We start from the raw sequence: 14,046 nt of genomic DNA on the forward strand, positions 1-14,046 counted from the left end.
CTCGCAGGGAGTAGAACCCAACAGGAAAGGGAATACAATCCCAAGGAAAGTGGAGGCCCCGCCAGGCTTCGCGTTTAATGTGAACAATGGAAATCGCAGCGAAGGCACTAGTAAGAAATGGACTAGAGACCCGAATGCTTATTGCGAATTCCACAAAAGCAATGGCCATAGTACGCTCAATTGTGAAACAATGAGAAAAGTCTTGGCAGAAAAATTCACAAAGGGGAGATGAAAGGAATTGACTTGGGATCCCCTCCAAAGAAAAAGACTTTCAACTCGCAACCCCGAGGAAACCCTTCTCCCGGTAAAAGGGGAAGAAGTGATGAGCAAGACACTCAACCCGATTCACAAACAAAACCTAGAATCGACTGTATTATTGGAGGTTCAAAGTTTTGTAGGGAATCAATCAACTCCATAAAGGCTCATCAGCGTCAGCTAAAGAACACCCCTATTAGTCTTAAACTAGAAGGTGAAGACGAAGTGTTAATCTCCTTCAAGGAAAGTGAGGTAAGAGGGCTGGTCGCACCACATGACGATGCCCTGGTTGTCGAACTAGATGTATCAAACTGCATTGTGTCCCGGATCCTGATCAATGGAGGAAGCTCAGTGGACGCGATCTTCAGAAGTACTCTGAATAGGATGAACATCGACGAAACCGACATCGAAAGGGAACCAACCGAGCTGACCGGTTTTAACAGCCTGGTAACACCCTCTATGGGATTAATCAAACTCCCTGTCTAAGCAGCCGGAATTAATAAGCTCGTCGAGTTCGTGATTATCGACTGTCCGTCACCGTTCAATATAATACTTGGGACGCCATGGATTCACGGTATGAAAGTTGTCCCGTCCACATACCACCAATGTGTTCGCTTCCCTACTCCAAATGGGGTCGCGGAAATCCGTGAAGCCAAGAAGCGTCTCGAATGTGTTACATGAGCAACCACAAAATAAAGACAAAATTGTTGAACGGTACCCCATAGCAATTAATGACTGTCGGAACCACTATTTCCACTTTGCAAGACACAAAGGGAGGAGAGGAACGTTTGTAAGAAAAAGATTCCCCTCGTCCCGAGCTAACAACCCAGGTGCAGCTCGATGGATCTAACCCAGATCACCGTGTTGGGATCGGATCCGAGCTCAAAGGAAAAGTAAGAAGGGATATAATAACCTTCCTAAAAAGAAATAAAAATACATTCGCATGGTCCACCGAAGACATGCCAGACATAAGCACGACGTTGTGTCTCACCAACTCAACGTTGACCCCAGCTTCAAACCCATCAAACAAAAACGTCGAAAACTCGGCCCCGACAGGGCCAAGGTGATCAACGACGAAGTAGAACGACTACTAAAAGCTGGGTCAATTCGAGAGGTAAAATACCCGGATTGGTTAGCTAATACCGTAGTAGTAAAGAAGAAAAACGGTAAATGGCGAGTATGTATCGACTTCACTGACCTCAATAAAGCTTGTCCCAAGGACAGCTTCCCTTTACCACACATCGATCAGCTAGTCGAAGCCACAGCTGGGCACATAATGCTCTCCTTCATGGATGCGTTCTCAGGATATAACCAAATCCTTATGCATCCAGACGATCAGGAAAAAATGGCATTCATTACAGACAGAGGGACTTATTGCTACAAAGTAATGCCCTTTGGCCTAAAAAATGCCGGGGCTACGTATCAACGACTCGTAAACAAATGTTCTTTGAGAAAATTGGTAAGAATATGGAGGTATACATCGATGATATGTTAGTTAAATCACTCCGAGAGGATGATCACATTGAACATTTGGAAGAATGTTTTGAAGTATTAAATGAATATCAAATGAAACTGAACCCCGAGAAATGCTCGTTTGGAGTGTCTTCCGGAAAATTCCTAGGATACTTGGTCACGCAACGAGGAATCGAGGCGAATCCTGACCAAATCCACGCATTGCGCGAAATGCCGTCTCCCTGAAGTAAGAGAGAGGTGCAAAGGCTCACAGGCCGTATCGCTGCCCTTAATCGCTTCATTTCCCGGTCGACGGATAAATGTTTACCCTTCTACCAGCTCCTGAAATCAAACAAGGAGTCAAAATGGAACGATGAATACGAGAAAGCATTCCGTGAGCTGAAAGAATACTTGGCCAAGCCCCCAATCCTCGCAAAGCCCGCAATTGGAGAACCACTCTATCTCTACGTGGCCGTGTCGCACGCTGCCATAAGCGGCGTTCTGGTTCGAGAGGATCAAGGAGACCAGAAACCAGTATTCTACATTAGCAAATCTCTGCTATGGAAAAGCTCGCACTAGCTATCGTTACTTCAGCCAGGAAATTAAGGCCGTATTTTCAGTCACATACGATTATCGTAATGACAACCCAGCCGCTGCGAACTTTCCTCCACAGTCCAAATCAATCCGGAAGATTGACTAAATGGGCAGTGGAGTTAAGCGAATACGACATCGAATTTCGAGCAAGGACATGTGTGAAATCACAAGTTCTTGCCGATTTCCTTGTAGAATTTCCAAGAGATGTGACCGAGACCAACCCCGATGATGGTGTTTGGACTTTGAACGTAGATGGCGCTTCATCAAAACAAGGTTCTGGCGTGGGGATACATCTGGTGTCACCCCATGGCGAGGTAATTGAACAATCATTCCGACTTGACTTCGTTGCATCAAACAATGAAGCTGAGTACGAGGCTCTAACCGCAGGTATGCAACTAGCTAAAGCCTGCGGGGCAAAAAACGTAAGCGCATATTGCGACTCCCAACTCGTTGCTAACCAATTTAGTGGAGAATTTGAAATGAGAGACGAACGTATGGAAGCTTACGTGAAGATAGTATGGGATCTCACAAAGAACTTCGAAGCCTTCGAACTCACAAGGATCCCGAGAGGAGATAATACGTCCGCCGACGCTTTAGCAGCTCTGGCCTCAACGTCGGACCCCGGACTCACTAGAGTCATCCCGGTCGAATCAATTAAACAACCTTCCATCGCCATTAGCATTAACACAATAATGACAATAGAAGTGGGGGATTGAAGAGACGACATCCTGAAATACATCAAAGAGGGAAACGCACCTGACGACAAGTCAAAAAGGCGAAAATTAAAACAGATTTGCGCTAGGTTTTGCATCATCAATGATGTTCTTTTTAAAAGGAGCTTCGCTGGACCATATCTGAGATGTATCTCAAAGAGCGAATCAGCCCGCATTATCTCCGAGATCCACGAAGGGGATTGTGGGAACCACGCCGGGGGAAGAGCCTTGGCCATAAAAATTAAAAGGCAAGGATACTACTGGCCAACGATGGTGGAAGATTGCGAAAACCACTCCCGACGTTGTGATAGGTGCCAAAGGCAAGCCTCGAACATAAAGCAGCCTGCCGAGGTGCTGTCTTCAATCTCTTCCCCATACCCATTCATGAAATGGTCAATGGACATCGTCGGACCAATGCCTACCGCCCCCGGGGGATTAAAGTTTTTATTAGTCCTCACCGACTATTTCTCTAAGTGGATGGAGGCCAAAGCCCTACCCCTAGTCAAAGATATCGACGTTCAAACCTTCATATGGAAGAACATCATATGTCGACATGGGGCCCCACAAGAGATTGTTACAGATAATGGTTCTCAATTCATATAAAAAAGGTTTAGACAATTCTGTTCAAACCACGAAATAGAACTAAGAATGTCTACACCTAGATATCCACAAGGCAATGGCCATGCCGAGACCGCCAATAAAACTATTGTAAACTCTTTAAAGAAAAGGCTTGACGCTAAGAAAGGTCGATGGGCTGACGAGCTTCCGGGAGCCCTTTGGGCCTATCGATCCAGTCCTCGGCGCCCCACTGGAGAAACCCCGTTCTCTCTAGTGCACGGTGTTGAATCAGTCATTCCTGTAGAACACGAAATCCAAACCATAAGGACGATGTCTGCACACGAGAATGAGGGCGCCAACAACCTGGCACTCTCTGATTCCCTCGACTTCATCGAGGAAAAAAGAGATCAAGCTATGGTCAGAATGTTGCAATACCAACAGAGCATCGCCAGGCATTACAACAAAAAATTGCGCTTCCGCCACTTCATAGTAGGGGATCTCGTTCTTAGGAAAACATTCCAGAACACAGCAGAACCCAACGCTGGAAAATTGGGAGCAAATTGGGAAGGACCCTATCGCATTACAAAAATGGTTCACCCATGAGTTTACGAATTAGAAACTCTGAATGGAATACCCGTTCTAAGGTCTTGGAATATCATAAACCTTAAAAAATACTACGTCTAAACCACGTAGAACCCCCAATCAAACTACGTCACGGCTTGATCCCATTCATTGGGTACATAGGCAACCTTGATTCCAAGGCTCAGCCCCATCCAAAATTTTAAACACAAGGTTTGTAACGCGACAAACAACGACTAACGGACTCTTGACTCCGCATGGTGCTCCTTCAAACAAAGCACCAACTGAGTCATCAACCTTTACAAGATCAAGGACGGACCCTTGACATCCTCACAGCATCGAGGCTCTCAGTATGATTGGGTAACACTAAGATGGGATCCCTTTGAATTACTGAAAATTAAGATGGGATAAAAATAAAACACAAACGTCTCCCATAGGCATCGAGGCCATCAAAGCATCTGAATACCTCATTAAAGGATCATTCACACGCTCTTGAAAACCGAAATACAAAACAATACGTTACATAACAAATCGAGAGTATGATCAGAATACATTTCAGTCCGGTGAACATCGAGCAGCGGGCTGAGATAAAGGCATCATACTTCAGAAATTCAAACACACATAAAGCACAATTGGGACGCGAATTTTCACAACGCATCACCGGAAAAGGGGAAACCACTACGAACCAAAACAGTTTCTTTGATAGCGAACCCGAACCATTCTCGGCATAGGATTGATTACCCAATTCGTAATTTACCCTATGACAAGACCACAAGGACCGAGCTAAAAACACTTAGCAGTTCTCACACGATTCATAATCAGCGAAATAGTTCACTGGATAAAACAAACAAGAGTTGATCGAGTTGAATTCATACAATAGGTCATCCAGCTCGAAGGAGCTAAAAGGCTTAGCGAAATCTTTTAAACAACTAAGCAGCAGACCGTTCAATCCGCTCAGCAGTCTATTGAGCGAACTGAAAGCTCGCCTTCAGCGAACTTAATTAATACATACAAATTGGGAGGAGTTCCTCATATATAATGAATGGATCCAGACTATTCCTACCGAACCTCATAAAACATACTATCATCTAGCTCGGAAGAAATTGTCCAATCCTACATAAGGGCAGTCGGAATAAAAAGACTTAGCAAAAGTTTGAGAAATCATAAATGCATAAAAGTCAAATTAAAACTCCGACCCCAGAGTCAAACAAAAGTACAGCTCAGTGAAAGCGACCCCACAGCCGAAATCATCAGAGCTAATAATTATTACAAAAAAAAGAGGAAAAAAGCGTAGTAGTCTTGCCCAAAAACAAGTGGGCCCATAATTATTCAAAACAAAAAACAAAACAACAGAAATTTACTAAGAACCCCATCAGGCTCCGGACTCAGGCGTCCTGGACGACCTCGGTCTCCTCAGTAATTCCCGCCATAGTCAGGCCAGCGTTCGAGCCATACTGATCGATGTCCATCGCAACCGAGACATCCTCAAGGCCGCCTTCGGGAGAAACCCGCTCCGAGTACGGGGTGAAAATCGCATCTTCCGCACCTGCGAGGTCGGGGAGAGGCTCGGCGGACAAATCCGCGGTGAACTTGGCAATATCGTCCTTCGCCTCCTGAAGAACCTCGGGGGCATCGTCGAGCTCGCCAGCCACCACGTCTTCTAGTACCCCGGCCGCAGCACGGCATTGATCAAGCTTCCGCACAATCACAGGCTTCTTTTCACGAGCTGCGAGGTGAGCCTGGTATTTGGAGATAATGCTCCGGTACTTCACAGAGGCTGCCTTCCGGCCAGATCGAGTATCCTGAACCTTGATCATTTTGGCGGTCTTCTGCAACTGGGCGATATGAGCATTAGCCCGCTTGAAGTCAGCAGCGGCTCGATTGGCAAAGGCACTTAAATCCTTGTTGCTCGATTCCAGCGAGGTGACCCGGTCCTGGTACTCCTCGATCTGCGATTGAGCAATGCTAAGCTGCCGCTCCTTTTCTGTCAAATCTGAACGAGCTGTCTGGGCCTCAACTCCAAGGTCGCGGAGCATCTTTTGATCAAGCTGAGCGTGCTTCAGCTCGTCTTCTTTCTTCGCCAGTTCGCCCCTGAGCCCAGTCACCTCTTCTTCCAAAGCTTTCACATCGGCACTCCGCCCCCTCGAAGCCTCCAAAGACCGTTCCAGTTCACGAATCCTCTTCTCCGCCACTCGGATTTTGTGCTCATAAGCATAAACCCCTTGTTGATCTCGGCTTGATACTTCGTTAAGACAAACACCAGACAAAATAAACAATGGTAAAAAAAGGGGGGGGATAATATATAACAACTCAAGAAGAATTGATACCTTCGTGGCCGCCATGGACATCCCCCTATAAATGTTGGTGTCGGGGATGATTCCCCATATAACCATATAAATGCGGAAAAAATAATTAATTACGCTAATCATAAGCTAATTAATTCAATGATTATATGACAAGATCTAGATTTACGTTAATTAAAAAATATAAGAGAGCATATAAGTCGAGCAACCGAAACAAGAGTAAACAAGTACTTACATTGATTTTCGGTTCATGAACTGAAAGCTTTCACAATCCGTCTTCGTCTTGAACGTACAAGCTTCCACACGATCCAACAAAGAACTCCTTCTTCAAGGACTCGATGTGATGACATCTTAGTCTTCCGAAACGTAATCTCCGAGACGAATAAGAAAGATGAGTGGGCACAGTCTTTATCTCACTAGATCACGAAACTAGGTGTCTCGAGATCTCTCTCTTATTTTACTAAGAATGGAAACGAATTTCCGAGGGGAGGGGAGGCAGAAGTGCACGGCCAAGAGGAGGCTAGGTTGCACAAAATTTCTCTAAAAATTTGCTTAAAATAATTGCTTATTTTTGCCTTCTCATGAACCCCTATTTATAGTAGTAAAAAGGAGATATTCATGGAATCTTCCAGAATATTTTATTTCCTTTTATTGTGTTCACACTAGTGGATTAAATCTAGGCCATTGGATCTCATCTAGTGAATCCTACTTTTTCTCTCATCCATCAGATCAATATCTATGGGATATTATTCTTTTATTTAAATAGAGAATAATTTATTTAGTGAGATAATAAAGGAGAATATATTATTCTCCTAAATATTCTCCTATATACTTTCCTTTAAATAAGGAGAAAATATATGACAATATCTTATATTTCTCTCTCCTTTATTTAAACAACTAAAGAGAAAATATTGGTAAATACCAATATTGAAAAAATCGGATTTGGAGGCACACGGCCAAGGGGATTTGCGCAAGTCCTTATGCCGAAATTCCCAATTCGATTTTTCCATGTGTGCAAGGCCCAATTGCTTAAAACCCAATTAATCATTTATTTACTTGGTCCAACAATAAACAAATAATTAATAAATGTTTATTTACTTGATCAAACAATAAATAAACAATTCTACCATAAATATTTATTTAATTCTGCGAATACCCGTTTTCCAGAATTAATGCTGTCAATCACAATTACAGCAAGTGCGATTAATACTGAGAAACATTATTATACGAAAGTTCTTATCCGCCTTTATTAGAGCCGAATCGGGGACTATGGACCTAGTAATAGGAGCTTAACAAATCCGATGAAAAAGACGAAATAGTCCTTTCTCTTTTGTCCATCGATTCGTCTAATCTTGGTCAAATACTCCACCTTGTAAGCCAAGACTGAACTCTCCTTTATACTAGAATTATATTTACTCATCGTGACGAGTGTCCACTGATATAGTCAGTTCGTGATCAAGATCCTCCAGGTTCAACCCGTGTCAAGAGAAGTCAATTTTTCTGTTATACTTATCTTGATACATATAAGCCCTAAGCATTGTTGCTTCCCCAGCGAAAGATTCTTTCGAACGTTACTTACTTCGAAAGTGCGCGCAATCTATCGGTTCTGGAATCAACCCTTAGGTGAGAGAACATTAACCTTCTTTCAGGAAGGCTGGATTCCGTATCTGTAAATCATTTCCCACTCGAATTATGCTCTGAGAAAGCTCCCAAGACATAAGTTGTGATTAGCATGAATAGCCTTTTAGGGAATGAGTCAAAGAGCTCAGTAACATAACCCAGTGTTCATAATCACTTCAGGATTTAGATCAAGTCTCACTGTGACCATCATAGTGGCCTCGGTTTGTGTGTCATAACGGTCCTTAAACGACACATCTACACCAAGACCTGTCCAGGTCGTACACTTACCACAAGTGTAGAATGCTCCCACATAGTGATCAGCCTTCACCTATGTGTTCCACATATATGACTTTAGATATAGTTTTCCAGGCGTATATCAGTCATCGACCATGTTTTAGGACACCGCCCGAACTCAGGTGCCCAGCACGTGACTCAGTTAGATACGGAGGCTATGGAATAATGAATGTTTAATAAATCTCATTAAATAAGAAATAACGCTTTCAATTCAAATAGATAATAAATGTCAAACTTTATTTTATTAATAATTTCAACGAGAATTTACATAAGTATCTTCTCGTGGGCAAGAATTCCTAACAGTTGGCACCCCTCAGAGCCCTTACTTTGCCCAAAGGCGTGGTAGGGTACCTGATCTGCCTCATCAGGAAGGCTGACGAACTGCCATCCTCATAGATGTGGTGGTTACACTCAAAGTGAATCACCGCCTTGTTCAGCTTCGAGTCGGATCTGGGCACCTTGTCAGGGGATGTGGGACCCGAAGAAGTCAGCTCACCGGGACCAGTCACCGCGCCCTTCTCCTTTGGAGCAGCACCTTTGGAGGGCGAGCTCCCTTCAGTATCCACCACCCCGGAACTCTTGGCGGATTCAATTGGAACAGCCGATCCTGGCAATTGGGCAGTCGCCTCGCCACCACTTCCCACAAAACCAACCTTCTCTTTCTTCTTTTTTGCAAGCCGCCTCTCTTCTTTCTCTACCTCGTCGGCCGAGATGAAAACACTCTCCTTCGAATGCTTCTTTTCCTTGCTCTTCTTGGCCACGACCTTGACTTCGGGAGTCGGCTTAACCACTCCGGCTTTCCTCTTCACAACACACACAGGCGACCGCAACGCCACCTCGGAATCAACCTGGACAGGTTGAGGACTCTTCTCAATGCGCCCCTCAACTTCAACGCCATCAGGCGGACCAGGTGAGCTCGCCCCACGAGTATCCTCCTTCTCCAGCGTTCGCTCTAGAACGGCCGAACTTTTGGTGGTTTGGAACACCTCGCCCTTCTGAGCATCCTTCTTGGCCTGACGAAGTCTTTTCTTCTCGGCCACGTAATCAACCTCGGCATCCATGTTACCCTCCTCGCGATCCCCGCCTATAAAAAAATATAAATGAAGCATTTCAATACAACACTTTCTGCTAGTCTGATCAAGCTTGAGTTTGTACTCACCAAGGACACCTCGATCAATCCCAGGACGGGTCCAATAACCCGACTCGACGAAACGATCCGAGTTGAAGTATTTCCAATCCAAACTTCCAGTTCGCAATACCTCGAGTTTTTCCAGGAACTCGGCGTCGACCTTGGGCACCGTGATTTTCGCTATAAAAAAAGCAAAAATGCTCAGGAAACATACACAAGTTAATTTTTTTTTTGACATATCATAAGGGGACCAATAGCGAGTGACAAATCCTAATTCTATACTCGGAGTAGTAGCCCACTCAAGGCGTAACCTTTGATGAAATGAGCCGACCGAATGCTCATTTATCTCGAAGAAAAATCTTCTCCAACCCCAGTGAGTGTCTTTCTCAGGTAACCCTTCTAAAACACCTCGACCCACAACATTAGCAAGATAAAATGTAACCGGGGTAAGTTTGGAGTTACGTTTAATACGACCTAAACGAACCAGGTCGGCCACCGTGAGCTCGACCTCGTTCTCCTTGGCTAAGGTAATCAACCCAGAGATTTTCCTAAGGAAATTGGGGCACATTTGGGAATGGATATTTTTAGGGCTTCTAGGTATTCTAAAAGCAAAGGGTCCACAGGAAATCTAAGCCCGCAATCCCTGCAAAATATTTCATATACGCAACAATAGCCTGTAGAGGTGTCTGAGGCTGTAAACTCAGGGCTAGGGAGAGCTAAGGCCACGTTATGAGGAATATCATATTCGTCGAAAAATCTGACGAGTTCATCCTCAGAAACCGTGGTAGGGCCTCTGAGATCCGTTGAAATTTCATCAAGTTTTTCTGGAGTGCTTTGGATAGACATCTAAGAAAATTCTTGAGTAACCCGGTCGAAAGCCGAGGTAAAACTAGTAAGGTGAACGCCTAGAGAGATAAGCTCTGACGAAAACAAGAAAAAAATAGAGAGAGAGAGAGAGAAATGAAACGAAAGATACCTGATTTTGAATCTTCGAGGGATTAAAAACGAATGAATCGATTAGAATGCAAAAAGCCCTATTTATTAATAATAATGGAGTGTCAATGTCGTTTCAAATTCCACTCAAGTAGGAATCTTAACTGACTCGGCCTGGAAAAGTGAAAGTCAGTTTGACACCTGCCATTATGAACGTTATGACTGCGACACGTGGACATACGAGTTCGGAATTCAGTTCAAAATATATATATATATATATATATATATAAATATTTTACTAACTCGGGGTTAGAAGTTTAAAGAATATTTAATATTCGCATAAATTAAATATGCTTTGGGGGACTTATTGTGGATACTAGAATATAACCCTATAATTTGGGCCTTCTCCCAGAGGCCCAATTTAAATTCTGGGTCTCGATTGATTAATAAGATCTAACCAGGCCCAGCCCACTCGGATCTGGATTACACGGACAGAACCAGCCCTCAGCATCCACCCCGTCAGCTCGGAAGAAGCGGTCTTCAAGCTAACCACCTCACGAGTCCGGAAGAAACGGTCTTCATACTGAACCTTCGTGAGAACAGGCCAAACCACTCCGCATGCAGCATCGCAGAATGCTCCAGACCGACAACGTGTCCACCAGATCAACGACAGAAGAGCAACGATCTCACCTATATATAAAGGACGAAGCAGATCTCACAGGGGGTACTCGGCATTTTTCTTTTAATATGTACCATCAATATTCTGTATTCCCAAAAGTATATTCTGTTGTTTCGTACTCGATTGTGATCAGTAATAAAAGAAGTCATTTCCCAGTCTATTTTCCGCTATTATTTTCGCTATTCATCATAATTCTTTTGAAATTCAATTCTAATTACGACAAATTCTTGAGATCCACATCATACAAATAAAACGATATACTTAATATAATATATATAGTATCGTGATTGTTGAGGAACAGATTTCGACATCAACAGTATGCACGAAATTCTCATCTAGAAAAAGCTTCTACATGTTTCTTTGATTATTCAAGATAATATAAGAATATCTCGTGTGGAATTTTCACATAAAATTCCATAAACCAAAAATTAATTCTAAAGGCATATAAGTGTATATGGCCGAGTGAATTACTTTCTTATTCATCTTATGAACTTGTCAAAAACTTATTTATTGACAGGTATACCATGTTATGTCCCATTGGAAAAAAATACCATTTAGACAAATTTCGTAAAACTTGTCTAGTTAAACATTTGAACTTGTTTTTGACTTAGCTTCTAGTTTAACTAATCCTACTCGAAATGACTTGTGACAGTGACCTTATGGATCCAAATGAAGAAAGCTTGAGCTAACATACTTGAACTCGAAAGTTCACAAACCTTTTCTAAGTTTAGCTTAATGTCAACTGACTCCGCTAAAGAGTTGACACTGAGAATCTCTCGGTTCAACTGAATTCATTATCTACTAAAGAATTCAACTTAATTGTGAGGAGTGGATCCACTGAATATTATCTATGTTTACTCTTCATGAATATTATCAACTAGACGGGATTTACAAAATTACCATTTGTTATTTCCTCAACTCCTTTGTCGCTCGTGAATAAGTTAGAAACAATGTATTGACGAGGAGCTAACAAGTCACATTGATTCATCCAAAAGAGTCATGACTCAATTTGGACACTGTCCAGTTCATTTATTCACATTCCAAGGAACAAAGCATGATGTGATATACATTGCCTTTAAGCTATCTTGTAAATTTCATATCTATCCTGTTCAGAATCACATAGTGAATCCGAACTCTGACTTTCTCAAATGAGAATACGTAAGATATGAAATGACATGTCTCATTTTAGGATTAAGATGCAAATCATATATAGTGACTACGAGACATAAAAGGTTAAATGGTTTGTTCTTATTCTGTCTCTAGAAGTGCACAGGACAATTGAGTACATTCAGAAGATACCTAGAAGAACTATAAAGTCTCCAACTCTCTATATCCCATAACCAGACATCATAGATTCTCCTAACAATCGTACTGAGATCAATAGTCCTTTGATCCTTAGATTGTGAATATATTATTTTAAGCAAACCATGAAGAGTTTTTTCATGCAAATCTACATTTGCCTCTTCATATGTTGTTAGGTTTGTTTAAGGACTAAAGACTATAGATTATCATAAAGCTTCAAACAGACAAGGAAGAATGAATGAACGTTTCAACTTTTATTAATGATTCAGCAGTTACAAGCAAGAGTCTCCGTGAGACTTTATTACATCAAATGTACATAAGTAAAGACTACTATTCTTCTTGTGGGCACCATTGACAACAGGAATACCAACCAAAATAATATTCAATCATGGAACTCAATTTGATTGCGATTCATTTCAAAATTTCTGTGACTTAATATGGTATTAACAAAGTTTTTTCTACTCGAGTCCGACCACAATATAACATGTTAGTATAAGAAGTCAGCAAGACTATCAAGCACTGTCTGAAGACAGAGCTAGACAAAGAAAAGAACGCGTGGTAGAAATGCTTCCGTAAATCCTTTGGTTTTACCAAATTACCATCCACGGTTTCGACGCCGTTATCCCAATGGATGTTATGATTTCAACCAGGTGATGGGAGAATTATCCAACATAGGGAAACACCCAAAACCAGCGGTTTAATTTCGATTTTCTAGAAAAAATGAGAAAACGCACGATTAAGAAATCTAGCTAACCAACAAAGTATTGCTCGGTATTTCAACGGGAAAATCCATACGAGAAGATTTAAGGTCGGCGAGCAAGTACTCCGAAAAGTTTTCCTCCACACAAGATGGAGCACTTGGTGCCACTGGGAGGGACCTTACATCGATGAAGAAAACTTTAAGAACGGAGCATACCGACTACAAAAACTAAGAGGGGAAAAGGAAAAGAATCCTTGGAATGCGGAGCACCTTAGAAAATTTTATGTTTGAAAAGAAAACTTTATAATTTCTTAGTTTTCCCAAAGCGGCATGGTAGCAGTGTTCTTTCAGTTTTCAAAAAGCAGCGTGGTCGTAGCTTTGTTAAAGTTATTACTCGAAACCCTTTTCCAATTAATGAAAATTTTCTATATAGTTTGCTTATAATATTTTCTACAAATTTCTTATTAGATATTCTCGGTACACAAAACAGTTCATTATTTCATTCTTAATTTGCAATAAAAACTAAAAAAACGGAGTGAGGATTTGTATACCCTGGAACATGTTTGAAAAATATTCAAAGGTTATACTAAAAAAGAATAAGGAAATGTTTATTAAACTATGAGCTCAGTTATCTGCGCGATCTCGAAAGTACCGAGCCTTATCAGCTACGGTAGTGTTAATATGTTTTTCGCGAAGTTTATAACAATAATAAACAATGTTTAATAAATACCGAGCCCAAAATTTTGCTCGGAATTTGTAGACCTTTTTCTTAAAAGAAAAGAAAGATCCGATGACGGACATTTGTTTTAAACCCAAACGGGCTTCCACAAAAAACATATTAGAAAATAAAGATCTGACAACAGATCCATTGTTCAAAAGCTCTTTCAAGTTAAACTAAAACAATATATATACCCGATATCATCCAACCACAAACT

General features: G+C 41.9%; 2 protein-coding genes across 2 annotated transcripts; both read left to right on the forward strand.

The window, feature by feature from the left end:
* Positions 1–1,198: 1,198 nt before the first annotated feature.
* On the forward strand, positions 1,199–3,017 carry LOC149407754 (uncharacterized). Its single transcript, XM_089621772.1, has 3 exons — positions 1,199–1,639; positions 2,047–2,241; positions 2,358–3,017. The coding sequence occupies exons 1-3, from the start codon at positions 1,199–1,201 to the stop codon at positions 3,015–3,017; spliced, it is 1,296 nt and encodes a 431-aa protein (XP_089477898.1).
* Positions 3,018–3,662: 645 nt separating this feature from the next.
* LOC149407755 (uncharacterized) lies at positions 3,663–4,175 on the forward strand. The gene has a single exon (XM_089621791.1). The coding sequence runs from the start codon at positions 3,663–3,665 to the stop codon at positions 4,173–4,175; it is 513 nt and encodes a 170-aa protein (XP_089477917.1).
* Positions 4,176–14,046: the final 9,871 nt, after the last annotated feature.

Source organism: Urtica dioica, chromosome 1 (genome assembly GCF_054948205.1).
Source record: "Urtica dioica subsp. dioica isolate 48M chromosome 1, U.dioica_male_clone48M_v1_H2, whole genome shotgun sequence".
Classification (NCBI taxonomy): domain Eukaryota; kingdom Viridiplantae; phylum Streptophyta; class Magnoliopsida; order Rosales; family Urticaceae; genus Urtica; species Urtica dioica.

Excerpts from the sequence above, each read along its gene's own strand:
- LOC149407754 (XM_089621772.1), top strand. The coding sequence starts at position 1,199 with ATGGTCCACCGAAGACATGCCAGACATAAGCACGACGTTGTGTCTCAC. Across the intron at positions 1,640-2,046 it reads GAGGGACTTATTGCTACAAA|CTCCTGAAATCAAACAAGGA; the intron begins GTAATGCCCTTT and ends CCCTTCTACCAG. Across the intron at positions 2,242-2,357 it reads ATCAAGGAGACCAGAAACCA|CCGCTGCGAACTTTCCTCCA; the intron begins GTATTCTACATT and ends ATGACAACCCAG.
- LOC149407755 (XM_089621791.1), top strand. The coding sequence starts at position 3,663 with ATGTCTACACCTAGATATCCACAAGGCAATGGCCATGCCGAGACCGCC.